Here is a 22,056-nt window from a genome sequence, read left to right on the forward strand (position 1 = left end):
AGTGGGGGTGCAGTGGTGGGAGCTGGAGGGGAGCCATTAAGGGAAGGGCAGGGAGTGGGGTGCAGTGATGGGAGCTGGGGGGAGGCATCGGGGAAGGGCAGGGAGTGGGTGGGTGCAGTGGTGAGAGATGGAGGGGAGGCATCGGGGAAGGGCAGGGAGTGGGTGGGTGCAGTGGTGAGAGCTGGAGGGGAGGCATTGGGGGAAGGGCAGGGAGTGGGGGTGCAGTGGTGGGAGCTGGAGGGAAGGCATCGGGGAAGGGTCGGGAGTGGGGGTGCAGTGGTGAGAGCTGGAGGGGAGGCATTAGGGGAAGGGCAGGGAGTGGGGGTGCAGTGGTGGGAGCTGGAGGGGAGCCATTAGGGGAAGGGCAGGGAGTGGGGTGCAGTGGTGGGAGCTGGAGCGGAGGCATTGGGGGAAGGGCAGGGACTGCTGGGTTATGTTTTACAGTAAAAAAGTTTGGGATCTAATACATCACTTGTTTTTCTTTTACTACAGAAACATTTCCTGCAGAAATGGGTACGTTTAATTAATGGTAATAAATATATTTAACATACTTCAATGCCTCGCTGGTTTGTCTGATTTCACGAACCCTAAATTTTCTTCTTGCTTTCAGATTGGAGATACATGAAATCCTTTGAACGTGAGTACTTGTGATTTACAAATTCCAAACCATAACTCTCCATGGGGCCTCCTGGATCTCAGGGGTCATCGTGAGGTGAGGCAGCTTGAGTCCCCTGCAGTGACACTCGGTCATAGGAAAGGAACATGAGTCACAGAGAGTCACCAGTAGGTGAGACGGCATGAGTCCTCTGCAGCGGCACTTGGGACTGATTCTGAGCCTGTGCTAAATGCCACGTAGTAACACGACATTCCCTCCTCCAAATCCTCCCACCTGCATTCTGAGGGTGATGGGAAGAGTGGAGGAGAGATGTGCAACATCCAAGAAAAAACATGTAAGATATGTGCAGATGGAGCGCTGCCGGGTTACTGTGCGCAGAGCACCTCTGGTCAAAACGCAAAAAGAAAAGACATATTTCTACAATACAGATACTGTCGGCATGCTTGAAGAGTCTCGGCAGCACTTTCTGTAACGCAGAAAATGTGGCGCTGGCAGCTTGAAAAGAAAACTTATTTCAGACAGTCAGAATGTTTTATGGAAAAGCTAACACTTTGTAAGGAATGCCGCCTCTTTTCATAACTAATGACACCTCCAGGGTGCTGTTAATTACCGCCTCTTTAGGCTGGTGCAGAAAGTGTGCTCTAAACTTCTGAATACAGTCCTTGCCAGCCCCTTACACATGAGGTAGTTGGCAAGGCTAGGCTGTAAATCCCGGCTTTGCAGGAGTGGCAGACTTGATATATTGCCTCCACTCTCGGACACAGCACTTTTCCATTTTAACATGCACCTCTGAATCAGGCCTAGAGACACAGCACTTTTCCATTTTAACATGCACCTCTGAATCAGGCCCACGTCTGCAATGCAACTCGCAGGAAAGTGATGCTGCGGTTGATTACGGCCTCTGCACTGCAAGTGACTTGTGAATCTAATTCGAGATCGCTGATGAAGCAAACGGCCTTATCGATATTACCTGAATTCCAACTCACCCTTGGTTTATAGTTATGTTGCTAATAGGGTCACTATCATGAACCGGCTCAGTGTAATTTATATAGGAGAGGAGGGGAAAGTGGTGACTTTCTGTTCTTGTTAAGACCTTTCATGTTGATGTTTACTAAGACCTACTCGATAGTCGATGCACTATTGTCAGTCACTCTGGTATATTACTCCGGCGTTACCCCTGGGCAAAGACCGTTTAGCATGATAAAGCCTCGGGAGTAAATCATAAATGTTGATGATTAATAGAGAAGTTGTATGGCCACACTTCGGGGCCCCATTAATAATAGCAGCAAGCACTTAGTCGCCTGAAGTGCTGATCTTGGTGATTTGGTAAGTGTTATCAACACTAATGATCAGTCCTCCTTTTGGTCGCCCTTGCGTCCCCTTGTGGCCATAGTTTGAATGGAATGGCAGCCACCGATTTCCAAGTTAGCCTGGAGCCAGGTTTCCTGTAATGCCACTACACAGAAATTGGGGATGTTCTCTAATAAACCATCCGGTTCAGTGAAGTGGGAGAAGCCTCGGGTGTTCCAGGACAAAATGGTAAAAGTGTGGCTAGGCTCTACGAGGATTTAGTGGTTCTAGAATTGAAGGTAACCACTGTCAGCTGGTAGCAGCCAACCCTTCTTTCTCTTCTAAGGGAGAGTGAACACCAACATGTCTTAACCCAAGAGCATCAATGGTGACAGTAATAGCGTTGCCTTGTGAGCTGGGAGATAGTTTTGATCGATTAAGGTTGACTCCCATAGGTTGGATGTAGAGGGGTCTAGTTGAAAGCAAAGGAACAGGTCTACTAGATTTCAGTACCCCCCTATCTAGATTCATCATGGCTTAACCCAAGAGCGTCCGTGGCAACAGAAATAGCGTTGCGTTGTGAGCTGGGAGATAGTTTTGATCGATTAAGGTTGACTCCCATAGATTGGATGTAGAGGGGTCTAGTTGAAAGCAAACGAACAAGTCTACTAGATTTCAGTACCCCCCTAACTAGATGCAGCCCAAACTTTCTAGATGGAGCTTTAACAATAGAACAGTCATAACCTAATTTTCCCAAATTAGCATCATGTGACGTGACACAATCTAGTCCAGCGGGATTGTGAAAATAAACTATCGCCCTAGCATAGTACGAGTCTTCTAGGAGGTCAACAATCACAATGTCCTCCATTTGTAGGCACCGCAGAGGAATGATGTCATGGACTAAATGGAAGATGGTTGTTCGATTTGGATAATAGTCCCGACTAACATAAAAACGGCTCCTTAATTTGAGGGCCAAGCAGTCAGCGTCCGAATTAGAATGAGGTGGGTAGAGGCCCCTCTTCCCATTTACTGATTTAGCGACACCATTTTCCTTCATGGATGGATAGTAGGTGTAGCTGTTAGGGTGCGTGTCCGAAGCAATGGCGTTAGATGTTATCCCATTATTGTCCTCTGGAAAAGGGTTTCCCAAAACTTCCAGAATGTGGGAATCTTCCGGTAATGTTTGGCACTTAATAGTCTCTGTAGTCTGTATAAATGAACCAGTGCTTTTAGGGTGAACAGGAGTTCCTGCCGATGTTGTCTTTATTTCTGGAGGCACCTCTAGTAGAAAGAGTATTGGACTCAGCAGCTGGAAGCCTTTTGATGTAGTTTTGTTTTTTAGTAGGATGTTAAGCAGAGTCTTTGGTCTTATTTCCTTCTAATGGTAGAGTGTCATATGAGCCCTGGTCATTGATCACAAGGGTAGCAACTCTTGAGCTGGAATTAATCAAGCCAGGCTTGTTGCTCAGGCTGCATTGCCACTAAAATCAGCCTATTCGAGGGGATTGGGTCCTCCGACGTATTCCATATCTATGACATGTAATCACCACAGCTGTGCTGCTTCGGAAACTTTTTTTCTGCGTCCTGCGTCGATGACGTCGATGCGCCGTCGTCGAGGACCTCCTCCGACGTCATCCGATGTGATAAGTAGGACGCACGAGGCCCGTAGCCTCAGTTCCGTTTTTTCCGCGAACGTGTTGCTTCGTGTTTCTCGGTTAAACGCCTCGACTCTTTGGAGTTCTGTTCTTCTCGGTTCTTCAAACCTGTTCGTTTTGTGAAAAAATCCTTCGTGTGAAGATGTCTTCTACTTCGTCTTCGACCCCGCGTCCGGGCTTCAAGAAGTGCGGGGAGTGTGGGTCCAAGATGTCGGTGACGGACTCGCACGACGCCTGCCTCTGGTGCCTCAGGGAGGCCCACGACACGGATGACTGTATCGACTGCCAGTCGCTCACGTCCAAAGTCTTACGCGAACGTAAGAAGAAGTTGTTGGTAGGTCGGGTGTCCAAGCCCCGGAAGTCGAAGTCTGCGGGGCTTTCGACGGATGATTCGAGGGGTGACTCTCCGCGTCATCGTCGGAAGTCTCGTGGGTCTCCTTCTAGGAGTCGGTCTCGCCACTCCTCAGCCTCTTCGAGGCATTCTCGGAAGCGCCGACACCGGTCGTCTTCCAGGTCCTCTTCGGAGGACTCTGCCCGGCACGTCGCTTACCCCACCAGCCGTGCGACGCCGGAGGAATGGGCTTCCTTCGGGAAGAAAATGCTGGCGATTCTTGAGTCGCAGGGTACTAAGCCGTCCGCGCCCCCGAGTGGGGTCGGTCGTGAGAGGTCGAGAGACGCCCCTCGCAGGAGTGGTCGGCACGAGTCACGGGAGAGGTCCCGTTCGGACAAGGAGACTCGTTCTCGACGTACCCGTTCCAGGTCCCGGTCCTCTACGCGTTCGAGACCGTGTGCACCTGTGAGGTCTTCGAGGAAGACATCGACGTCTGAGGCGTTGAGGGCGTCGACAGGCTTTCTCGAGGCTCCGGCTCCGAGGAAGTCGTCGAAGCCGTCGACGCTCAGGTCGTCGAGGGACACGCTCGGGGCTCCGGCCTCGAGGGCTGTGTCGACGCCGCCGATGCTGGAGGTGCTGCATCTGACGTCGACGCCGATTTCCTCGACGGCGACGCCGATCCTCTCGGCGCCGATGCCGGTTCTCTCGACGCTGGCGCCGATTCGCTCGACGCCATCGACGCCTTTCGTGTCGGAAGTGCCCTGTGGCACGGGTGAACCCCCTAGGAAGGCTCTGGTTAAGAGCAAGCACTCTCGGGTGCCTTCTTTTCGCCACCTGGACTATATTTCAGAGGCGGATGAGGATTCTGATGGCCTGGTTCCTAGTCAGGTTCCAGATGAAATTGTCTCGGGCCATAGTCAGTTTGACGATTTGAGACAGTCACTGCATGATGCCAGTGGACTCGACACCTCTCCGGAGGTGGAGTTTTGTAGGCCTGAGCCTGGCTCTCATGCCGATTCCTCGTACCGGCGCCTTATGGCTAGGGTTTCTGAGTACTTGGGATGGTCTGCTCCCCCAGGGGAGTTTGTGCAGGATGATCTGGCGGACATCCTTGATGTTGGTCCCCTAACTGACCCGGTACTGCCGTTCCATATGGCTTTGCAGAGAAGGGTGGCGGCGGCTTGGACTGCTCCGGAGAGTCTCCCGGCGGTGGGCAGATCCTTGTCGCGAAAATACCGTCCAGCCAGTAGCGACCCCTGCTACTTAACCAGGCACCCCACTCCGGAGAGTTTGGTGGTGCAGGCGGCCACGGCCCCGGCAAAGCAGGCGTCGTACCCTACCATCCCTCCTGATAGGGACGACAAACGTTTTGATGGCTGGGCGAAGAAAGTGTTTTCTTCTGGTGGTATGGCGCTTCAGGCGGCCAACTCCATTTGTGCCTTGTCTCGTTTCACGCACACTCTGTGGAACTGTGTTGCGTTAGCGGCTGAACATATTCCTGAAGGGGACGAACGGGATGGTTTCCTTGCTATGGTCCAGGATGGTAAGGATGCCATGTGTGAGTCCGTTCAGTCGGGTTTGGACTTAGCTGAATGCGTCAGTAGGTCCATGGCGGCGAGCACCGTGATACGCAGGTTTGCATGGTTGCGGAAGTCGGGGTTTGCTCCTGATGTGCAGTCCCGGCTCCTCAACATGCCCTTTGACGGTGAACACCTTTTTGGCAGCAAGGCTGACGAGAGCCTTGAGAGGTTGCAGACCTCAAAAGCTGCAGCGAAGTCGTTGGGCGCTGCAGTACGCCAACCTCCGCCTTTTCGTCCTAGGGGACAGCAGTGGAGGGGTGGTTCCTTTCGCTATTACTCGTCCTTCAGTAAAGCGAGAGGAGCTGGCAGTCAAAGTGGCCAACGCAGGGGTACCAGAGGAGGTGACGATCGTGACAGATGCATTCCTCACGGGATGGGGAGCTCATGCCAACGGGCTGACAGTCAGCGGTCGTTGGTCTCCGTCGGAGTCCAGACTCCATATCAATCTGTTGGAGCTGAGGGCCGTCAGGCTAGCCCTGAAGGCTTTTCTGCCGACTGTGCGAGGAAAGAATGTCCTGATCCTGACGGACAACACTGTGGCCATGCACTACCTCAACAAAAAGGCGGGGGGCAGGGTCACTTCCTCTGTGCAGGGAGGCGATGCAGCTCGAGTTCTGGGCCATCCAGCAGGAAGTTTCGATCTCGGCAGTTCATCTGGCCGGAGACGGAAACGTGACGGCGGACACTCTGAGCAGGCAGAGCGCGATCTCTCAAGAGTGGGAGTTGGCTCAGGAGATTCTCCTGGAGATCTTCGCCCTTTGGGGGACCCCTCGAGTGGATCTCTTCGCCTCCAGTGTCAACCGGAAGTGCGAAAGGTTTTGCTCGCGGGAATTTCCTCCAAAAGGGGCCTTAGGAGACGCGTTCGTGGTGGAGTGGTCATTCCCGCTGCTGTACTCGTTTCCTCCAGTCCCCGTCATCCCGCAAGTGCTGCGGAGGTTACGGAAGTTCGGTTCCCGGATGATCCTCATTGCTCCGGCGTGGGCTCGGAGGACGTGGTACCCGGACCTTCTCGACTTGTCCATCTGCCCTCCACGTCGTCTTCCCTACCGAGACGATCTGCTCTCACGGGAGGGGGGTCAGGTTCTCCATCCAGAGGTCAGATCCCTCAACCTTCACGCTTGGCTTCTGAAAGGTTGAGGTATAAGGATTGGGACCTCCCTGAAGACGTGATGGAGGTGTTGCTTTCGGCCCGAAGGCCAGCAACAAAGTCTCTGTACCGTTGCCGTTGGCGTAAATTCTGCGACTGGTGCAGAGTTCAGAATGTGGATCCTTTTGCATGTGACATCCCCATGGTTCTGTCCTTTTTACTTTCTTTGGCCCACAGGGGCTTGCAAGTGGGTACCATTAAAGGTTACCTGGCGGCGCTGTCCATCTTTAAGCGCTCGTCTGAAGAGTGTTCTTACTTTAAAATCCCTTTAATTTCACAGTTTCTGAAAGGGCCCACTAATGTGTTCCCTCCGTCACCTTTCCTGGTGCCCGGTTGGGATTTAAACCTTGTTCTTAGGTTTCTTATGGGTGCTCCGTTTGAGCCTTTACATTCTTGCCCTTTGAGGCTGTTAACTCTGAAAACTGTGTTTTTAGTTGCGGTTACTTCCGCTCGCAGAGTGAGTGAGTTACAGGCACTTTCCGTTAAGCCACCCTTCACTGTATTTCACAAGGACAGGGTTGTCCTTCGAGTTCGTCCTTCTTTTCTTCCGAAGGTAGTGACGGAATTTCATTTGGCCCAGAAGGTTGTTCTTCCGGCATTCTATCCTCCTCCGCATCCTGGTAAGGAAGAGGAGAGGCTCCATAGGCTTGATCCTAGGAGGGCTTTAAGCTTTTATGTTTCACGCATGTCCCGGGTCAGAGTGGACGATCAACTCTTTATTGGTTACGCTGGGAAGCGTTTGGGGCAAGCTGTGACGAAACAGACTTTGTCTCGCTGGATTATTTTAGCCATCTCGGAGTGTTACCGCTTGTGGGTAAGATCCCACCGGCTGGCTTGCGGGCCCATTCTACCAGGGGTGTGGCTGCATCTACTGCCCTGCAGAGGGGTGTTCCTATTCGCAACATCTGTGATGCAGCCACCTGGGCTTCAGTACATACATTTGTACGTCACTATTCCCTCGATTCCATCCGAGGGCAGGATCTGGCCTTTGGCAAGGCGGTCCTTTGCTCTGCTATTTGATTGGCTATTCTAAATTTTGATTATAAATTCTTTCCCTCCTCCTTGCTCTGGTACTGCTTTGGGAGTCTGTCATAGATATGGAATACGTCGGAGTACCCAATCCCCTCGAAGAACAAGTTACTTTCTTACCTGGTAACGTTCTTTCGATGGGATGGTCCGACGACGTATTCCATATCGCTCCCGCCCTGCCTTCCCCGCTGCAGAATTTCTTTTGCGATTGCAGCTTACGTTCCGCAAGGCTTTGTGTCTGACTGGCAGTTGACTTATGTCACACGTTCTGGGGGAAAAAACTACAACTGAGACTACGGGCGTCGTGCGTCCTACTTATCACATCGGATGACGTCGGACGTCGGACGTCGGAGGAGGTCCTCGACGACGGCGCATCGACATCATCGACGCAGGACGCAGACGCCGAAAAAAAGTTTCCGAAGCAGCACAGCTGTGGTGATTACATGTTATAGATATGGAATACGTCGTCGGACCATCCCATCGAAAGAACGTTACCAGGTAAGAAAGTAACTTGTTCTTTAGTATGAGCCTTTTTCTTGTGCGCCTTCTTTTTGCTCTTTTTACACTTCTTTTTTATTTGTTAGCAGGTTCATTAGTGATTGAGCCCTCCTTTGACTCATTGTTGGCGATGATCACACAGTTATCCAAGCTTAAGGACCGAGCGTAGTCGCCTCCCACATTAAACGATTGGAGGAGTCCTTGACAATGAGCTCCTGTGGAATCCGCCTGCATTTACCAGGTGTAAATAGCAGGCGGAGTCCGTAGGAATCCATTGGTTTAATGCCAGCATGGAATTGTGTGCTGCTGGTGTTACACCATGTGCTTTTTTGGGATGGAGCAAGGATATATGATGGACAGTGTTATTCTGTTCAGTGCCCCAGTCTCCTGAAAACAAAAAGAAAATCCCAAACATTGGAAAAAAGACAGGATTTCATGTGTAATGCCTGTCTTTAAACTTATTCCCATCCAGGGTTTTGCAAAATGACCCACTGTCTTTCTTCCTTACTCTCTCTCTCTCTCTCTTTCATTCTCTTTATCATCCCTCTTTCCAACTTTTCCCTTGCTGCTTTTTCTTGATGTCCATATTCTCCCATCACTCGCTCTCATTTATCTGTTTCTCATCTATGCTTGTTTCTCCCGGTCTCTCATCTCTGCTTGTTTCTCACTGTCCCTCTGTCTCTCCTCTCTGCTTGTTTCTCCTGTCTCTGTCTCTCATCTCTACTTGTTTCTCTCTGTCTCTCATCTCTGCTAGTTTCTCCCGATCTCTGTGTCTCTCATCTCTGCTTGTTTCTCCCGGTCTCTCTGTCTCTCATCTCTACTTGTTTCTCCATGTCTCTCATCTCTGCTTGCTTCTCCCGGTCTCTCTGTCTCTCATCTCTGCTCGTTTCTCCCAGTCTCTCTGTCTCTCACCTCTACTTGTTTCTCCCTGTCTCTTATCTCTGCTTGTTTCTCCCGGTATTCCTGTCTCTCATCTCTGCTTGTTTCTCCTGGTCTCTCATCTCTGCTTGTTTCTCCCAGTTTCTCTGTCTGTCATCTCTACTTGTTTCTCTCTGTCTCTCATCGCCACTTGCTTCTCCCGGTCTCTCATCTCTGCTTTTTGCTCCCTGTCTCTCATCTCTGCTTGTTTCTCCCTGTCTCTCATCTCTGCTTGTTTCTCCCTGTCTCTGTCTCTCATCTCTACTTGTTTCTCTGTGTCTCTCATCTCTGCTTGTTTCTCCCGGTCTCTCATCTCTGCTTGTTTCTCCCGGCCTCTCATCTCTGCTTGCTTCTCCCGGTCTCTCTGTCTCTCATCTCTGCGTTTTGTTCCCTGTCTCTCATCTCTGCTTGTTTCTCCCTGTCTCTCCTCTATGCTTGTTTCTCCCGGTCTCTGTCTTTCATCTCTACGTGTTTCTCCCAGTCTCATCTCTGCTTGTTTCTCCCGGTTATCTCTGGCTCTCATCTCTGATTGTTTCTCCCGGTCTCTCATCTCTGCTTGTTTCTCCTGGTCTCTCTCTCTCATCGCTAATTGTTTCTCCCTGTCTCTCATCTCTGCTTGTTTCTCCCGGTCTCTCTGTCTCTCATCTCTACGTGTTTCTCTCTGTCTCTCATCGCTGCTTGTTGCTCCCTGTCTCCCCTGTGCCTCTTCCTCTTGTTCCTCCTATTACTTTGTTTATCCTACCTGCCTCTCTTTCCATTATATCTGCTTCTTTCTCCCTGTGTCTGTCTCTCCTCTGCCTCTTCCCTGTCTCTCTCCTCTGTCTCTCCATCTCTCCTCTCCTGTCTTTTGCTCTTGGTCCCCCTGTTACTACCTCTCTCATACCTGCCTCTCTCTCCTCTCTGCCTCTTGCTCATGTGCCTCCCATCTCTCTCTCTCTTTCCTATCTGCCTCTCTCTCCACTCTGCCTCCTTCTTCGTCTCCATCTTCGTTGCCTGCTGCTTTCTCTCTCTCTTCCACTCACTCTTACTCTTAATATTGCCCTCTCACTCTCCCTACTCATCTGTGTCTTTGTACTCTATCTCCTGCTGTTTCTCTCCCCGTTCTGCTTGTCTTTCTCTCTTCCCTGCCCAGTTTTCTCTCCCTCTCCTTTGTCTCTGCTTTTCTCTCTTGCTATGTTTTCTTTCTCTCTATCTCCTCCTGTCTCAACCATTTACATTTCAATATGCCTGTCTCTCTGCCCGTGTTTCTTTCTCTCACCCTATTGTAATTATAATATAATCATTCTTGTCTCTATAGCTCCTCCTTGCCTGTTGCTCTCTTTATTTCATGCTATCTTTTTCTCTGCCTGCTTATCTTTCTTTTTGTTGTGCTTCTCTGTCTGCCTGTCTTTCTTGCTTGCTGTGTTTCTCTCTGCCTGTCTTTCATTCTTGCTGTGATTCTCTCTGCTTTTCCCTCTTTTCTTGCTGTATTTCTTTGTCTCCCTTTCTTTCTTGTTCTTTCTCTCTGACTTTCTTTGTTGCTATCTGTGCCTCTTCCCTCTTCCTGTCTTTGGTCATTGCTGCTATTCCCTTGGCCTGCCTATCTTTCTTTCTTGCTGTGTTTCTCACTGCCTCTCTTTCTTTATTGGTGTGTTCCCCTCTTTGCAGTTCTCCCTTTCTTTCTTGGTGTGTTTCCCTCTTTGCATCTCTCCCTTTCTTTCCTGCTGTGTTTCTCTCTGCCTGTCTTTCATTATTGCTGTGTTTCTCTCTGCCTGTCTTTGATTATAGCTGTTTTTCTCTCTGCCTGTATTTCATTATCGCTGTGTTTCTCCATGTCTGCCTCTCTTTCATGCTGTTTCACTCCGCCTGTCTTTCTTTCTTGCTGTGTTTCTCTTCCTGCTAATCATTCTTTCTTGCTGTGTTTCTCCATGCCTGTCTTTCATTATTGCTGTGTTTCTCTCTGCTCGTCTTTCATTATCGCTGTGTTTCTCCATGCATGCCTGTCTATCATTATCGCTGTGTTTCTGCATGCCTGCCTGTCTTTCATTGTCGCTGTGTCTCCATTCCTGCCTCTCTCTTTCATGCTGTTTCTCTCTGCCTGACTTTCTTTCTTGCTGTGTTTCTCTGCCTGCTAATCATTCTTTCTTGCTGTTTCTCCATGCCTGTCTTTCATTATTGCTGTGTTTCTCTCTGCTCGTCTTTCATTATTGCTGTGTTTCTCCGTGCATACCTGTCTATCATTATCGCTGTGTTTCTCCAGGCCTGCCTCTCTTTCTTTAGTGCTGTGTTTCTCTCTCTCTGCCTGCCTTTGTTTCATTTTTTTTAAATTTTATTAACGTGCTACATAACTATACAAACAACAGTTTTTTCAGCACACAATACAAAAATATTAACCCCCTACTTTTCCTAACCATCATCAGGAAATGTAATTAGCGGTTTACTTCCACCCATTCAGTCCCACCCTTCATTATCTACTCAGCAACCCGTCTAAAATCAACATTATTTTCCTCCACAAGATAGTAAAATAGATAATGCAGGCTTCATGATTACCATTTAAAAACAACATCCACAATACGTCATCACGTTCAGATACTCCCGCAACGGTACATGCGGCGGCCCTCAAGGGCCCTACAGCTTCACAGTTCATTAGGAGATGTTTTGCTGTTTCAATTTTGAGTTCCCCACAAAGCCTGCTGTAACTGAGTGTCCGCGATATATGGGCCCAAGCACCGGTTATTTCCAAGGACTTGGCCACATCTGTTTTAATCTTAACGTAGTCCAACACCAAGGGATTGCCCACAACATTGTGAATATAATTAGGGAGTAGAGCTCGTTGCGTGACATAACCAAGGAATAAAACACAAGACCTTTTCCCAGAAAGTTTAGTTTTCAGTTGTTCATGAATTTTGGAAGATGCTGTTTTTCATATGCAGTTTTTGTTGTACATAACTGGTACTCTCACCTGAACCAATTGTCAGGGGGTGCCAGTGATCCACCATACCCAAGATATTCGCCAGATTACTATTTGGCATAAAATGGACCTTAGTCCTGGCAGCCTCAGATATGTGCCAGTTTAGGGAGCCACTAGTTGCATTAGTCAGTTTCCAGTGGATGTTGGCACAAGACAGCTGAAATCTTGCATCCCATGGGGCCAGTTTGAGTTCAAGGTAAATCTGCTCTACAGGAGCACGCGCAGGAAGGCGAAAGAGTTTCTTTAAAAGCTTACTCTCCAATCCGCTTAGCGACGCAATGTTCCCAAAAGCCCAAACCTCTGTGCCATACAGGAGTATAGGTAGGATCCTGGCCACATACAATTGTGCCAGTATCTTGAGGGAATATCCCCCTCCACCCCTGGCCATCTTGAACAATCCCCCTAGGGCCTGGGCGCATTTCCACTCAAGTATCTCAAGATGGAATGCCCCGATTAACCTCCTGTCGAGCACAACTGTAAGATATTTATATTCGTCGACGACCTCTAGTTTTTTTTCTTCAAGGTACCATTCAAAACGCTGGGCTTTTAGGATTTTAGGATTTTAGATTTATTAGGATTAATAGACAAGGAGTTAAGGTCAGAATATTCCTTAAGTTTAGACAAAGCAGCCTGCATCCCTACAGGAGTCAGGTCGAGCAGGACAATATCATCTGCATAACCCATCCATTGTAGTGAAAGATTCCCCAATTTAGGCGGTATAGATGTAGGGTTATGCAGCGCTGATCCCATGTCGGCCTTGTAGAGATTGTAGAGCAGGGGCCCTAGTATGCATCCTTGTTTTAAACCCTGGTAGGTTTAAATCCACCGCAATGTCCTACCTGCTTTGTCCAGGCGTACTCTGACTCTAGTCCCATCGTGAAGTGCGACTATCATAGAGTGGAGAACTTCTGGAATATTCCAACTCGCCAGCTTATTCCAAAGCCTATGCCTATCAACAGAGTCGAAGGCAGCACTGTAGTCTATTAATGCCACATACACTGTTCTCCGACGAATACTGTCAAGATCCGAGTCCACCTCCCCTTTCTCCTCACCTGACTCCTCCGAGGTAAGTACACAAGGATCCGTCTCAACCTTGCCTGGCTTCTCCTTAGTCCTTGGAACCTTGCCTTTCTGTGTTCTGGTCTTCTTTTCGTGAAGGTAAGGTCTGGCCCCTCCGGAGGCCACCTTGACAGAAGTGTGGACCTGTCACCGGGGAACCCCAGGGGGCCAGCCTCAGCTCTAGGGAAAAAGCCTGAAGGCAGAAAAAACCCTAGTCCATAGATGGGTTCGGAAGACTGGTCCTTTAGATGGTACAGATCTTTAGTTTGCAGTTCCAAGATGCCATGTATGATGATGTAGTCAGTGTAGCTGAAGGCAGGAATCCAAGAAGTTAATGCCAAGATAAGGAGTGGAAGGGTAGCAGACCCTGGGAGAAGGGTAGGAAAAGGAAGGTATAGAAAAGAAAAGGTATACAGGAGTTAGAAGCAACAGGAAGGGACTACTGTACTAAATCAGAGAGAAGGCAACAGGAATGCCTCGAGTAGTCTGAAGCAGTGCTGAACCACCGCGGCGGAACGGAAAGGAACAACTCGCCAGAAGGCAGTGCGCCGAGAAGGCAGAAAGGTAGAAAGCAACAGGGGCTCAAGAAACGCAGAAGCGGCAGAAAGCAGCGCTTCGCGCCTGTTAAAGAAAGAAATTACCAGCCAGAAGGGCTGAGAGGACAGCTGATAGCAAGTACAGCAGGGAAACTCCTGTTCACGGACGCGGAAACACAGTGCGAGAAGCACCTTTGCGGCCGGAGTTAGGATGGAGACCAGGTAGAAGGAAGGTAGATAGAAAGTTTAGAGCGAAAGAAGAAATAGGGAAGCGGAGAGGCACCGCAGCAATTATAACAGCGGTACCTGATAACACAGAGTAGAACTGTAGCGAGCACGAAGGCAATAGAAAGGTAGTGGACAAGGGATAAAGGTAAGGAACAAGGTGAAAAATAGGGACTAGGAGGGTAATACACGGGATGGCGATAATCCAAAGTCGGAGCGTTGAGAAAGTGAAACAACAGATACAACGCGCCGAGAAGTGGGCAGAGCCAGATTATATAAGCTCCAGCGCCATGTTGGGCGCCATGTTGGGTGAGGACTAGACCGCTCACCGTCGGAACCGCCAGTGATTCCAATGTTTCCAATCTTGGGTCCTGACAGTATACCCCCTTCCTCTCGGGGTACCCCCCGGTTTGCCCGGGTGAAGGCGATGAAACCTTCTCAAGAGCCTAGGGGCATGAACATGGCTTACCGGTTCCCAAGACCTCTCCTCCACGGGATAGCCTTTCCAGTGAACCAGGTATTGGAGCCGACCTCTGTGGTATCTGGAGTCCACCAGGTAGGCTACTTCGTATTCTTCTGGAACGGAATGTACCTGGGCTCGACTCTTGCGGATGGGTCTAAGGAACGGGTCTACCTTGTACTCCTTGAGCAAAGAGACGTGAAACACCGGGTGAACCCTCTTTAGATAGTCAGGAAGTTTGATCCGAAAGGCAACCGGGTTGACCTGTTGGAGAATGGAAAACGGTCCAAGATAACGGGGGGAGAATTTTCCAGCATGAACCCATCTAGGAAGAAATCTAGTAGATAACCAGACTAGTTGTCCTGGTCCCCATGTAGGATTGGAAGCTCTGCTCCTATCTGCCCATCTCTTCTGTGATTGTTGGCTGAGTTGATGTGTCTTCTTGGCGAGATCATGAACCCCCTGAAGTTCCTGTAAAACGCCGTCCAAAGCTGGAATCTTAGTGGCTAGGGAACCAAACCCGGGTAGGTGTTTGGGATGAAAACCGTAAGTGCACAAAAAAGGACTCATTTGGATAGTGGTATGCAGGGTATTATTATAAGCGAACTCAGCTTGTGAAAGGAACCAATGCCATCTCTCTTGTTGTGTACTGCAGAAACACAGTAAGTACTGCTCCAGGTTCGCGTTTAACCTCTCGGTTTGTCCGTTACTCTGGGGGTGGTATCCCGAAGAAAGGGCTCTGTTGATACCCAGGGTCTGACAAAGCGAAGCCCAGAATTTGGACGTGAACTGAGGTCCTCGGTCAGATACAATGGTCTGGGGTAGACCGTGTAGACGGACTATGTCTCGGAGGAAGATATCAGCAGTCTCAGAAGCAGAAGGAATGTGTTTAAAAGCTGAAAAATGGGCCAGTTTGCTGAATGACTCTATTGTGACCATAATCACCGTCATATCCTCAGAAGGGGGAAGATCGACGATGAAATCTGTAGAAATATGTCCCATGGTTGTGACGGTAAGGTATGTTGTTGTAGGAGTCCGAGCGGTTTACCGGTTCGGTATTTGTTAGAGGCACAGATTGAGCAAGAGGTAACATACTGATATACATCAGTCTTCAATTTTGGCCACCAAAAGCCTCTTTGCAAGAGTTCATAGGTCTTTCTGATGCCCGGGTGACCCGACAGGGGGGTATCATGGCACCACGAAAGGACAAGCTTCTGGAAATCCTTGGTGGGAATGAAAAGGGCGTGATCATGATAGTACAGTCCATCCTTGCCTTGGATGACCGTGGCGGGTAGTTCTGCACCGGACTGATAATGAGGTATCAGATCTCGGAAAAAGGAGACAGTGGAAGCTAAGACTTTGAGATTTGGAAAAAGTCGGTCATGTTCATTGTAGGTTCCTGAACTGTTCCCGATACTTCGTGATAAGGCGTCTGCCTTTTTGTTTTCTGTGCCTGGGATAAAGGTTATTATGAAGTCGAACTGTAGGAAGAAATATGCCCACCGAGCATGTCGGGCATTGGTGCACTCCATTTGTTGTAGAACTCGGCGATTGCGGTGGTCAGATCTGATCACGAAGGAATGGGTTGCGCCTTGTAAGAGATGTCGCCATTCTTGGCAGGCTAACTTGATGGCTAAGAGTTCTCTCTCCAAGACGGAGTAGTTCCGTTCACTACTGGTGAGGGTCTTCAAGAAATACGCCACCGGGTGTTCGTAGCTATCCGCTGTCTTCTGTAATAGGATGGCACCTACTGCTCCTATTGAAGCATCCGTCTCCAGGATGTATGGTAAGGTCTGGTCTGGCTGTTTCAAAATGGGAGCGGAGGAGAAACATTCCTTAAGGGTCTGAATAGCTCTCTTTTGTTCATCCCCCAAGGCAAACTTGACTCCTTTTTGAGCAGGGATGTGAGAGGAAGCACTAGATTGGAAAAGGTAGGTATAAATCTTCTATAAAAGTTGGCTAACCCTAAGAAGCTTTGTAGCTCCTTGATAGTGCTGGGCTCTCTCCACTCCATGATAGCCTTGACCTTGGCTGGGTCCATCTCTATGCCTTTGCCAGATAAAACAAATCCCAGGTAGGATACGGAAGTGGTCTCGAATTTGCATTTTTCTGGTTTCACCAAATGCTGGTGTTCAAGAAGACGTTGGAGTACCTTTCTCACCAGTGACCTGTGTTCGGTTAACGACCGAGAGTATACCAGGATATCGTCCAGATACACCACAACCGAGACAAACAACATGTCTGCGAACACCTTATCCATATACCTCTGAAAGACAGCGGGGGCGTTGACCAGGCCGAATTGCATCACCCGGTATTCGAATAACCCGAAAGGAGTGCGGAACGCGGTCTTCCACTCGTCGCCTTTTCTTATTCTTAGGAGATGGTAGGCGCCTCTGAGGTCCAGTTTGGTAAAATATACGGCTCCTTGCACTGCCTCCAAGATGTCTCGGATCAATGGCATAGGATACCGGTCTCTGATCGTCACCTTATTAAGCCCTCTGTAGTCAATACATGGACGCAGTTCGGCACTGTCTTTCTTTGGTATAAAGAATAAGGAGGCTCCACAGGCTGATCTCGACTCTTGAATGAGCCCGTTTTGGAGATTGGAGTCCAGATATTCTCGCAGGGCCTTCCTTTCTGGGAGTGACAAAGGGTACATTCGTCCGAAAGGAATCACTGCTTCGGGTACTAAGTCAATGCCGCAGTCTTCTGGTCTGTGGGGAGGAAGATCACGGGGTTGGATGTCTATGAATACCTCAGAGAATTCCAGATATTGAGGTGGAACTGAGGCTATGATTGTCGAACTCTGTGTAGGAAGTGGTTCTGCTTCGGGATGAGTGAAGGAAACCATGTTGTCCACACAAGTTGACTTACAAAAGAGTGAGTTGAAGCTCACTCTATTAGCCTTCCAGTCGATGTGGGGATTGTGTTTTCTTAGCCATGGAATACCGATGACCAGAGGGAAATGGGCCGCTCTGATCTGATCGAAGACCAGATATTCCGAGTGATGGCTCATCTCCATTCTTAGTGGTATTGATTCTGTGGTGATAGGTCCGGATGACAAAGGTCGACCGTCTACGCCCTCTACCGGAATGGGAGTCGTCTTAAGTTTGGTAGCTATGTGATGTTCTATAGCCCAGTTCCCATCCATGAAGTTACCTGCAGCTCCACAGTCCAGCATGGCAAGTACCTCAATGGAACTCGAAGGAGATAACCATAACCTGACTTGGAACACCATCAGGCTGTTTTCCTCAGGGTTGTTCATGGTTCTTGAGTGGTTGCAAGGGTACTTGGCACTTCCCCCGAGACTTCCCTTGCTGTAGATCGGGGGTTGAAGTTTTCCTTCCTCCGGGGTGGCACTTCCGGGCAGTTTCTCAATAAGTGTTTGGCGGAACCACAATACATGTATAACCCGGTCTCTCTTCTTCGTTTACGCTCTTCCGGTGTAAGGGGTCCCCGGGTAGTTCCGACTTGCATGGGTTCTTCAGATGAGACGTTGGTCCGGGTTGCAGGAGAGGGGTTCGGTAGACTGATAGACTGAGGATTGCTCCTGAATCGTCTTTGCTCAACTGGGAGCCAGTGCATTCTACTGCGGGATTCAGAGAACTGTGCACGGCGGCCAAGGCCGCAAACAGCACGCACCGCTGCATTCTGCGTTACCTGGAGCTTCTTAATATTTGCTTGAGACGTGCCCACCAAGAGACTGTTGCAATAGTCAAGCTTTGTGAAAGAAAGATGAGAATCAAAAAAGACTCCAAGCGTCTTAACTGAATCGGTCACTGGGATGATATTCCCATTCATCACAAAACAATGATATCTCGTGCCATACTCCGCTTCCACCAGCACACGCTCATATCCCATACGTCCAAATGATATCTCGTGTCATACTCCGTTTCCACCGGCACACGCTCATATCACATACATCCAAATGATATCTCGTGCCAATACTGTCTGAATGGAAAAGGCAATCAAAGTAGGTTTGGTAACTTTCTCGCATATATCGACTGTTTTTATATCACTGCTCAATAAATATCGTAGAGGGATAATAGCGTGGAACATGTCCAGTATTGTGTCAATTCAAGTGTAGGCAGTGGGCGACCCCCTGGGCCTTTCCACCTGATATGTGGCAACTCGCCAACCACTCACAGTCCATGAGGAACAATAGAATCGTTATTGGGCCCTATTGCTTTGTTTCTCTCTGCCTACCTCTTTCTTGCTGTGTTTCTCTCTGCCTGTCTTTCTTTATCGCTGTGGTTCTGTGCCTGCTAATCTTTCTTTCTTGCTGTGTTTCTCTCTGCCTGTCTTTCTTTCACCTGTGGTTCTCTGCCTGCTAATCTTTGTTTCTTGCTGTGTTTCTCTCTGCCTGTCTTTCTTGCTGTGGTTCTCTGCCTGCTAATCTTTGTTTCTTGCTGTGTTTCTCTCTGTCTGTCTTTCTTTCTTGCTGTGGTTGTCTGCCTGCTAATCTTTCTTTCTTGCTGTGTTTCTCTCTGCCTGTCTTTCTTTCTTGCTGTGGTTCTCTGCCTGCTAATCTTTGTTTCTTGCTGTGTTTCTCTCTGCCTGTCTTTCTTGCTGTGGTTCTCTGCCTGCTAATCTTTGTTTCTTGCTGTGTTTCTCTCTGTCTGTCTTTCTTTCTTGCTGTGGTTGTCTGCCTGCTAATCTTTCTTTCTTGCTGTGTTTCTCTCTGCCTGTCTTTCTTTCTTGCTGTGGTTCTCTGCTTGCTAATCCTTCTTTCTTGCTGTGTTTCTCTCTGCCTGTCTTTCTTTCTTGCTGTGTTTCTCTGCCTACTAATCGTTCTTTCTTGCTGTGTTTCTCTTTGCTGTCTCTCTATCTTGCTGTGTTTCTCTCTGCCTCCTAATCTTTCTTTCTTGCTGTGTTTCCATGCTTGCTAATCTCTCTTTCTTGCTGTGTTTCTCTCTGCCTGTCTGTCTTTCTTGCTGTGTTTCTCTCTGCCTGTCTCTCTTTCTTGCTGTGTTTCTCTCTGCCTGCCTCTTTCTTCCTGTGTTTCTCTGCCTGCTAATCTTTCTTTCTTGCTGTGTTTCTCTCTGTCTGTCTTTCTCTCTTGCTGTGTTTCTCTGCCTGCTAATAGTTCTTTCTTGCTGTGTTTCTCTCTCTGCCCCTCTGGGTTTTTCTGTCTCCTTCCCTCTCTCCCTCTGCTGGGATTTCTATCTCCCCTGCTGTCTGCCTATTGATCACCGGCTCCTCTATTTCCTCTCTGCATGTCTTTTTCTCTGTCTTTCCTGTTATCCCTCTCTATCTCCCTTTCGTTCTCCCCACTCTCTGTCCCCCCTCTCTTCCTCTCCCACTCACCTTCTCTCCATCTCTTCTGTCTCTGCTTCTCTTAAGTCCATGTTCTCTGTTCTTCCGCCTCCTCTGTCTTTTTCTAGTGTCTCTCCCCTTTGCAGGCCTGCATTCTCTCCTCTGTCACCGTCTGTCTGTCTCTCTCTCTCTCTCCTGTATGCCTGTCTCTGTCTTTCCATGTGTCTCTTCCTGGTTAAGTTTCTGTCCATGCTCCTCTGTCACTCACCCGGTCTCCCTCTGTCGCTCTCTTCTTGTCGCCTCTTTCTCTTTGCCTGTATTTCTCTGGCCTCCTCTGTTAGTTTCCCGCCCTTTTCTCTCTTGGTCTCCCGTCACTACATGTCTCTTTCTTTGCTATTTCTTTCTTTTTCCCAGTTTCTCCTCTGTGTGTTAGTTTGTCTCTCTGTCTTTCTTGCTTGGCTTCTCTTCTTTCTATGTCCCTTTCCCCCTCGCTCGACTGTGCCTCGTCGTCCTCTCCACTCTGCTTATCCCACTCACTCTCTCTCCTCTAGTCTTTATCTTTCCTGGTGTAGCTGTGTGTTAGTCTGTCTCTCTCTTTCCTGTTGTTTCTTTGTTAAGTCTGTCCCTCTTTCCTGTTGTTTCTCTCTTTTAGTTTGTCTCTCTTTTCTGCTGTTTCTCTGTGTTAATCTGTGTCTCTCCTTGCTGTTTCTCTCTCTCTCGCATCTCTGCTCGATCTCTTCCCCTCCCTTCTGATCTGTCTCTTTCTTTCATCTCTGCCTGTCCCACTCTGTCTTTTTCTCCCAGTCTCTACCTCTCACTGTCTCTGATCTCGCGTCACTACATGTCTCTTTCTTTGCTGTCTCTGTGCTCTCCCTTCACCCCTTCACTTCCTTTGCTCGGCGGAGCTGCAGGTCACTCTCTGGCCGGGAGTGAGGTGTGTAAAGATGTCGGAAGAGAAGTGGGGAATGGGGGATTTTCCAGGAGTTCACTCTGTTGTATCACGAGGCTGCCTGCGAGGTGGGGGGACTCTCTCTGAATAATGTTACAGGGATTATAAATGCCTCTCCCTGTTCCACCACCTCTCTCTCCCCTTCACTGTCTCTCCTCTCTTCCTCTCTCTGCTTCTCATCATGGCCATGTTGCTCTCTCCCTCTTCACGTGTCTCTCTTCCACTCATCCTTTCCTCCATGTTCCTCTCTCTGCATCTTCGGCGGTTCCCGTCTCGTGTGTCTCTGTCGCTATTGCTCTCTCTTTTCTGTCTTTAATCTGCAATATTTCTTTATTTCTATCCGACATTCACAGTCAGTCTCCTCTCTGCATGTTTTGCAGTCTACCTTTCTGAGTCTCTCTCTACTGTCTGTCTCTCCGTTCTGTCACTGTCTCCTCTCTGTCTGTCTCTTCTGTGTCCCTCTCCCTCCCACTCTCCTCTCAGCTTCTCTTCTCTGCTGTCTCGTCTCTGGGGAGGGGGAGCGCTCTCCCCGTTATCTTTGGAATTTGGGGGTCACTTGGGGTTTCATTGAAGAATCGAGGAACAGCCGCATTCCCCCTGGGCTGTGGGCGGGGTCTGCAGGTGTCTGATGACAGGAGGCTGTGATTGGGTGAGCTCTCGCTGTGGGTGTGATTGACAGGCTGTTGGCGCCCTGTGATTGGCTGGTTTCTGAGCCGGGCTTCTCTCTTGCAGGTGAGGTGATTCTGGATCCTGGCACTGCTCATCCCCGGCTCATCGTGTCCGCGGACGGGAGAAGCGTGAGATGCGGAGCCCGAGCCCAGGACCTGCCCGACACCCCCCAGAGATTCACTCTATACCGCTGTGTCCTGGGGAGGGAGGGGCTGAGCTCCGGGAGGCATTACTGGGAGGTGGAGGTGGGGGGCAGCAGGGACTGGGAGCTGGGGGTGTGTGATGAGTCTGTGCCCAGGAAGGAGGAGATCACAGGATCACCTGAGGAGGGACTCTGGACAGTGGAGCTCTGGGATGGTAAATACAAGGCTCTCACCTCCCCTCCCACCCCCCTGACCCCCCGCGTTCCCCCCAGGGTCCTAGGCTTCTTCCTGGACTATGAGGCGGGCAGGCTCTCGGTCTACGATGCTCAGGACCGGGCTCTGCTCTTCACCTTCCCGGGGGCCCCCTTCCCCCGCACCCTGCGGCCCTTCTTCTGGACATGGAGCCCCGAGGGGGGGCTGCGGATCCTCCCGGGGGCCGGAGGGGACTGAGAGCAGCGGAGCCCGGCAGCAGGTAAGAGGGGGCTGTGTCTATTGGGGGGCTGCAGCTAAGGGGGGGCTGTGTGTGGGGGGTGGGGGGCTGTGTCTGTGGGGCATGGGGGCTGCAGGTAAGGGGGGGCTGTGTCTGTGGGGCATGGGGGCTGCAGGTAAGGGGTTGCTGTGTCTGTGGGGGTGGGGGCGCAGGGCTGCAGGTAAGGGGGGCTGTGTCTGTGAGGGGAGATTGGGGCCCTCACTAGAGGTGTATATAGGCGTGGAGGCAGTGACTCGACTTTATTGGGAGGGGGTG

General features: G+C 49.8%; 1 protein-coding gene across 3 annotated transcripts in view; it reads left to right on the forward strand.

The window, feature by feature from the left end:
- LOC138521877 (E3 ubiquitin-protein ligase TRIM39-like) overlaps positions 1–22,056 on the forward strand; it is a 136,862-nt gene that overhangs the window by 88,242 nt on the left and 26,564 nt on the right. For 2 of the 3 annotated variants that reach the window (XM_069635034.1, XM_069635035.1), the window contains 3 exons: positions 493–513; positions 611–637; positions 21,232–21,783. The exons of the other annotated variant lie outside the window; for it this stretch is intronic. In XM_069635034.1, the coding sequence (XP_069491135.1) occupies positions 493–513; positions 611–637; positions 21,232–21,761 (578 nt within the window). In that variant the 3' untranslated portion in view covers positions 21,762–21,783. The remainder of the gene's footprint in view (positions 1–492; positions 514–610; positions 638–21,231; positions 21,784–22,056) is intronic. 3 annotated transcript variants of the gene reach the window in all.

Source organism: Ambystoma mexicanum, chromosome 13, assembly GCF_040938575.1.
Source record: "Ambystoma mexicanum isolate Mex_15411 chromosome 13, UKY_AmexF1_1, whole genome shotgun sequence".
NCBI lineage: Eukaryota > Metazoa > Chordata > Amphibia > Caudata > Ambystomatidae > Ambystoma > Ambystoma mexicanum.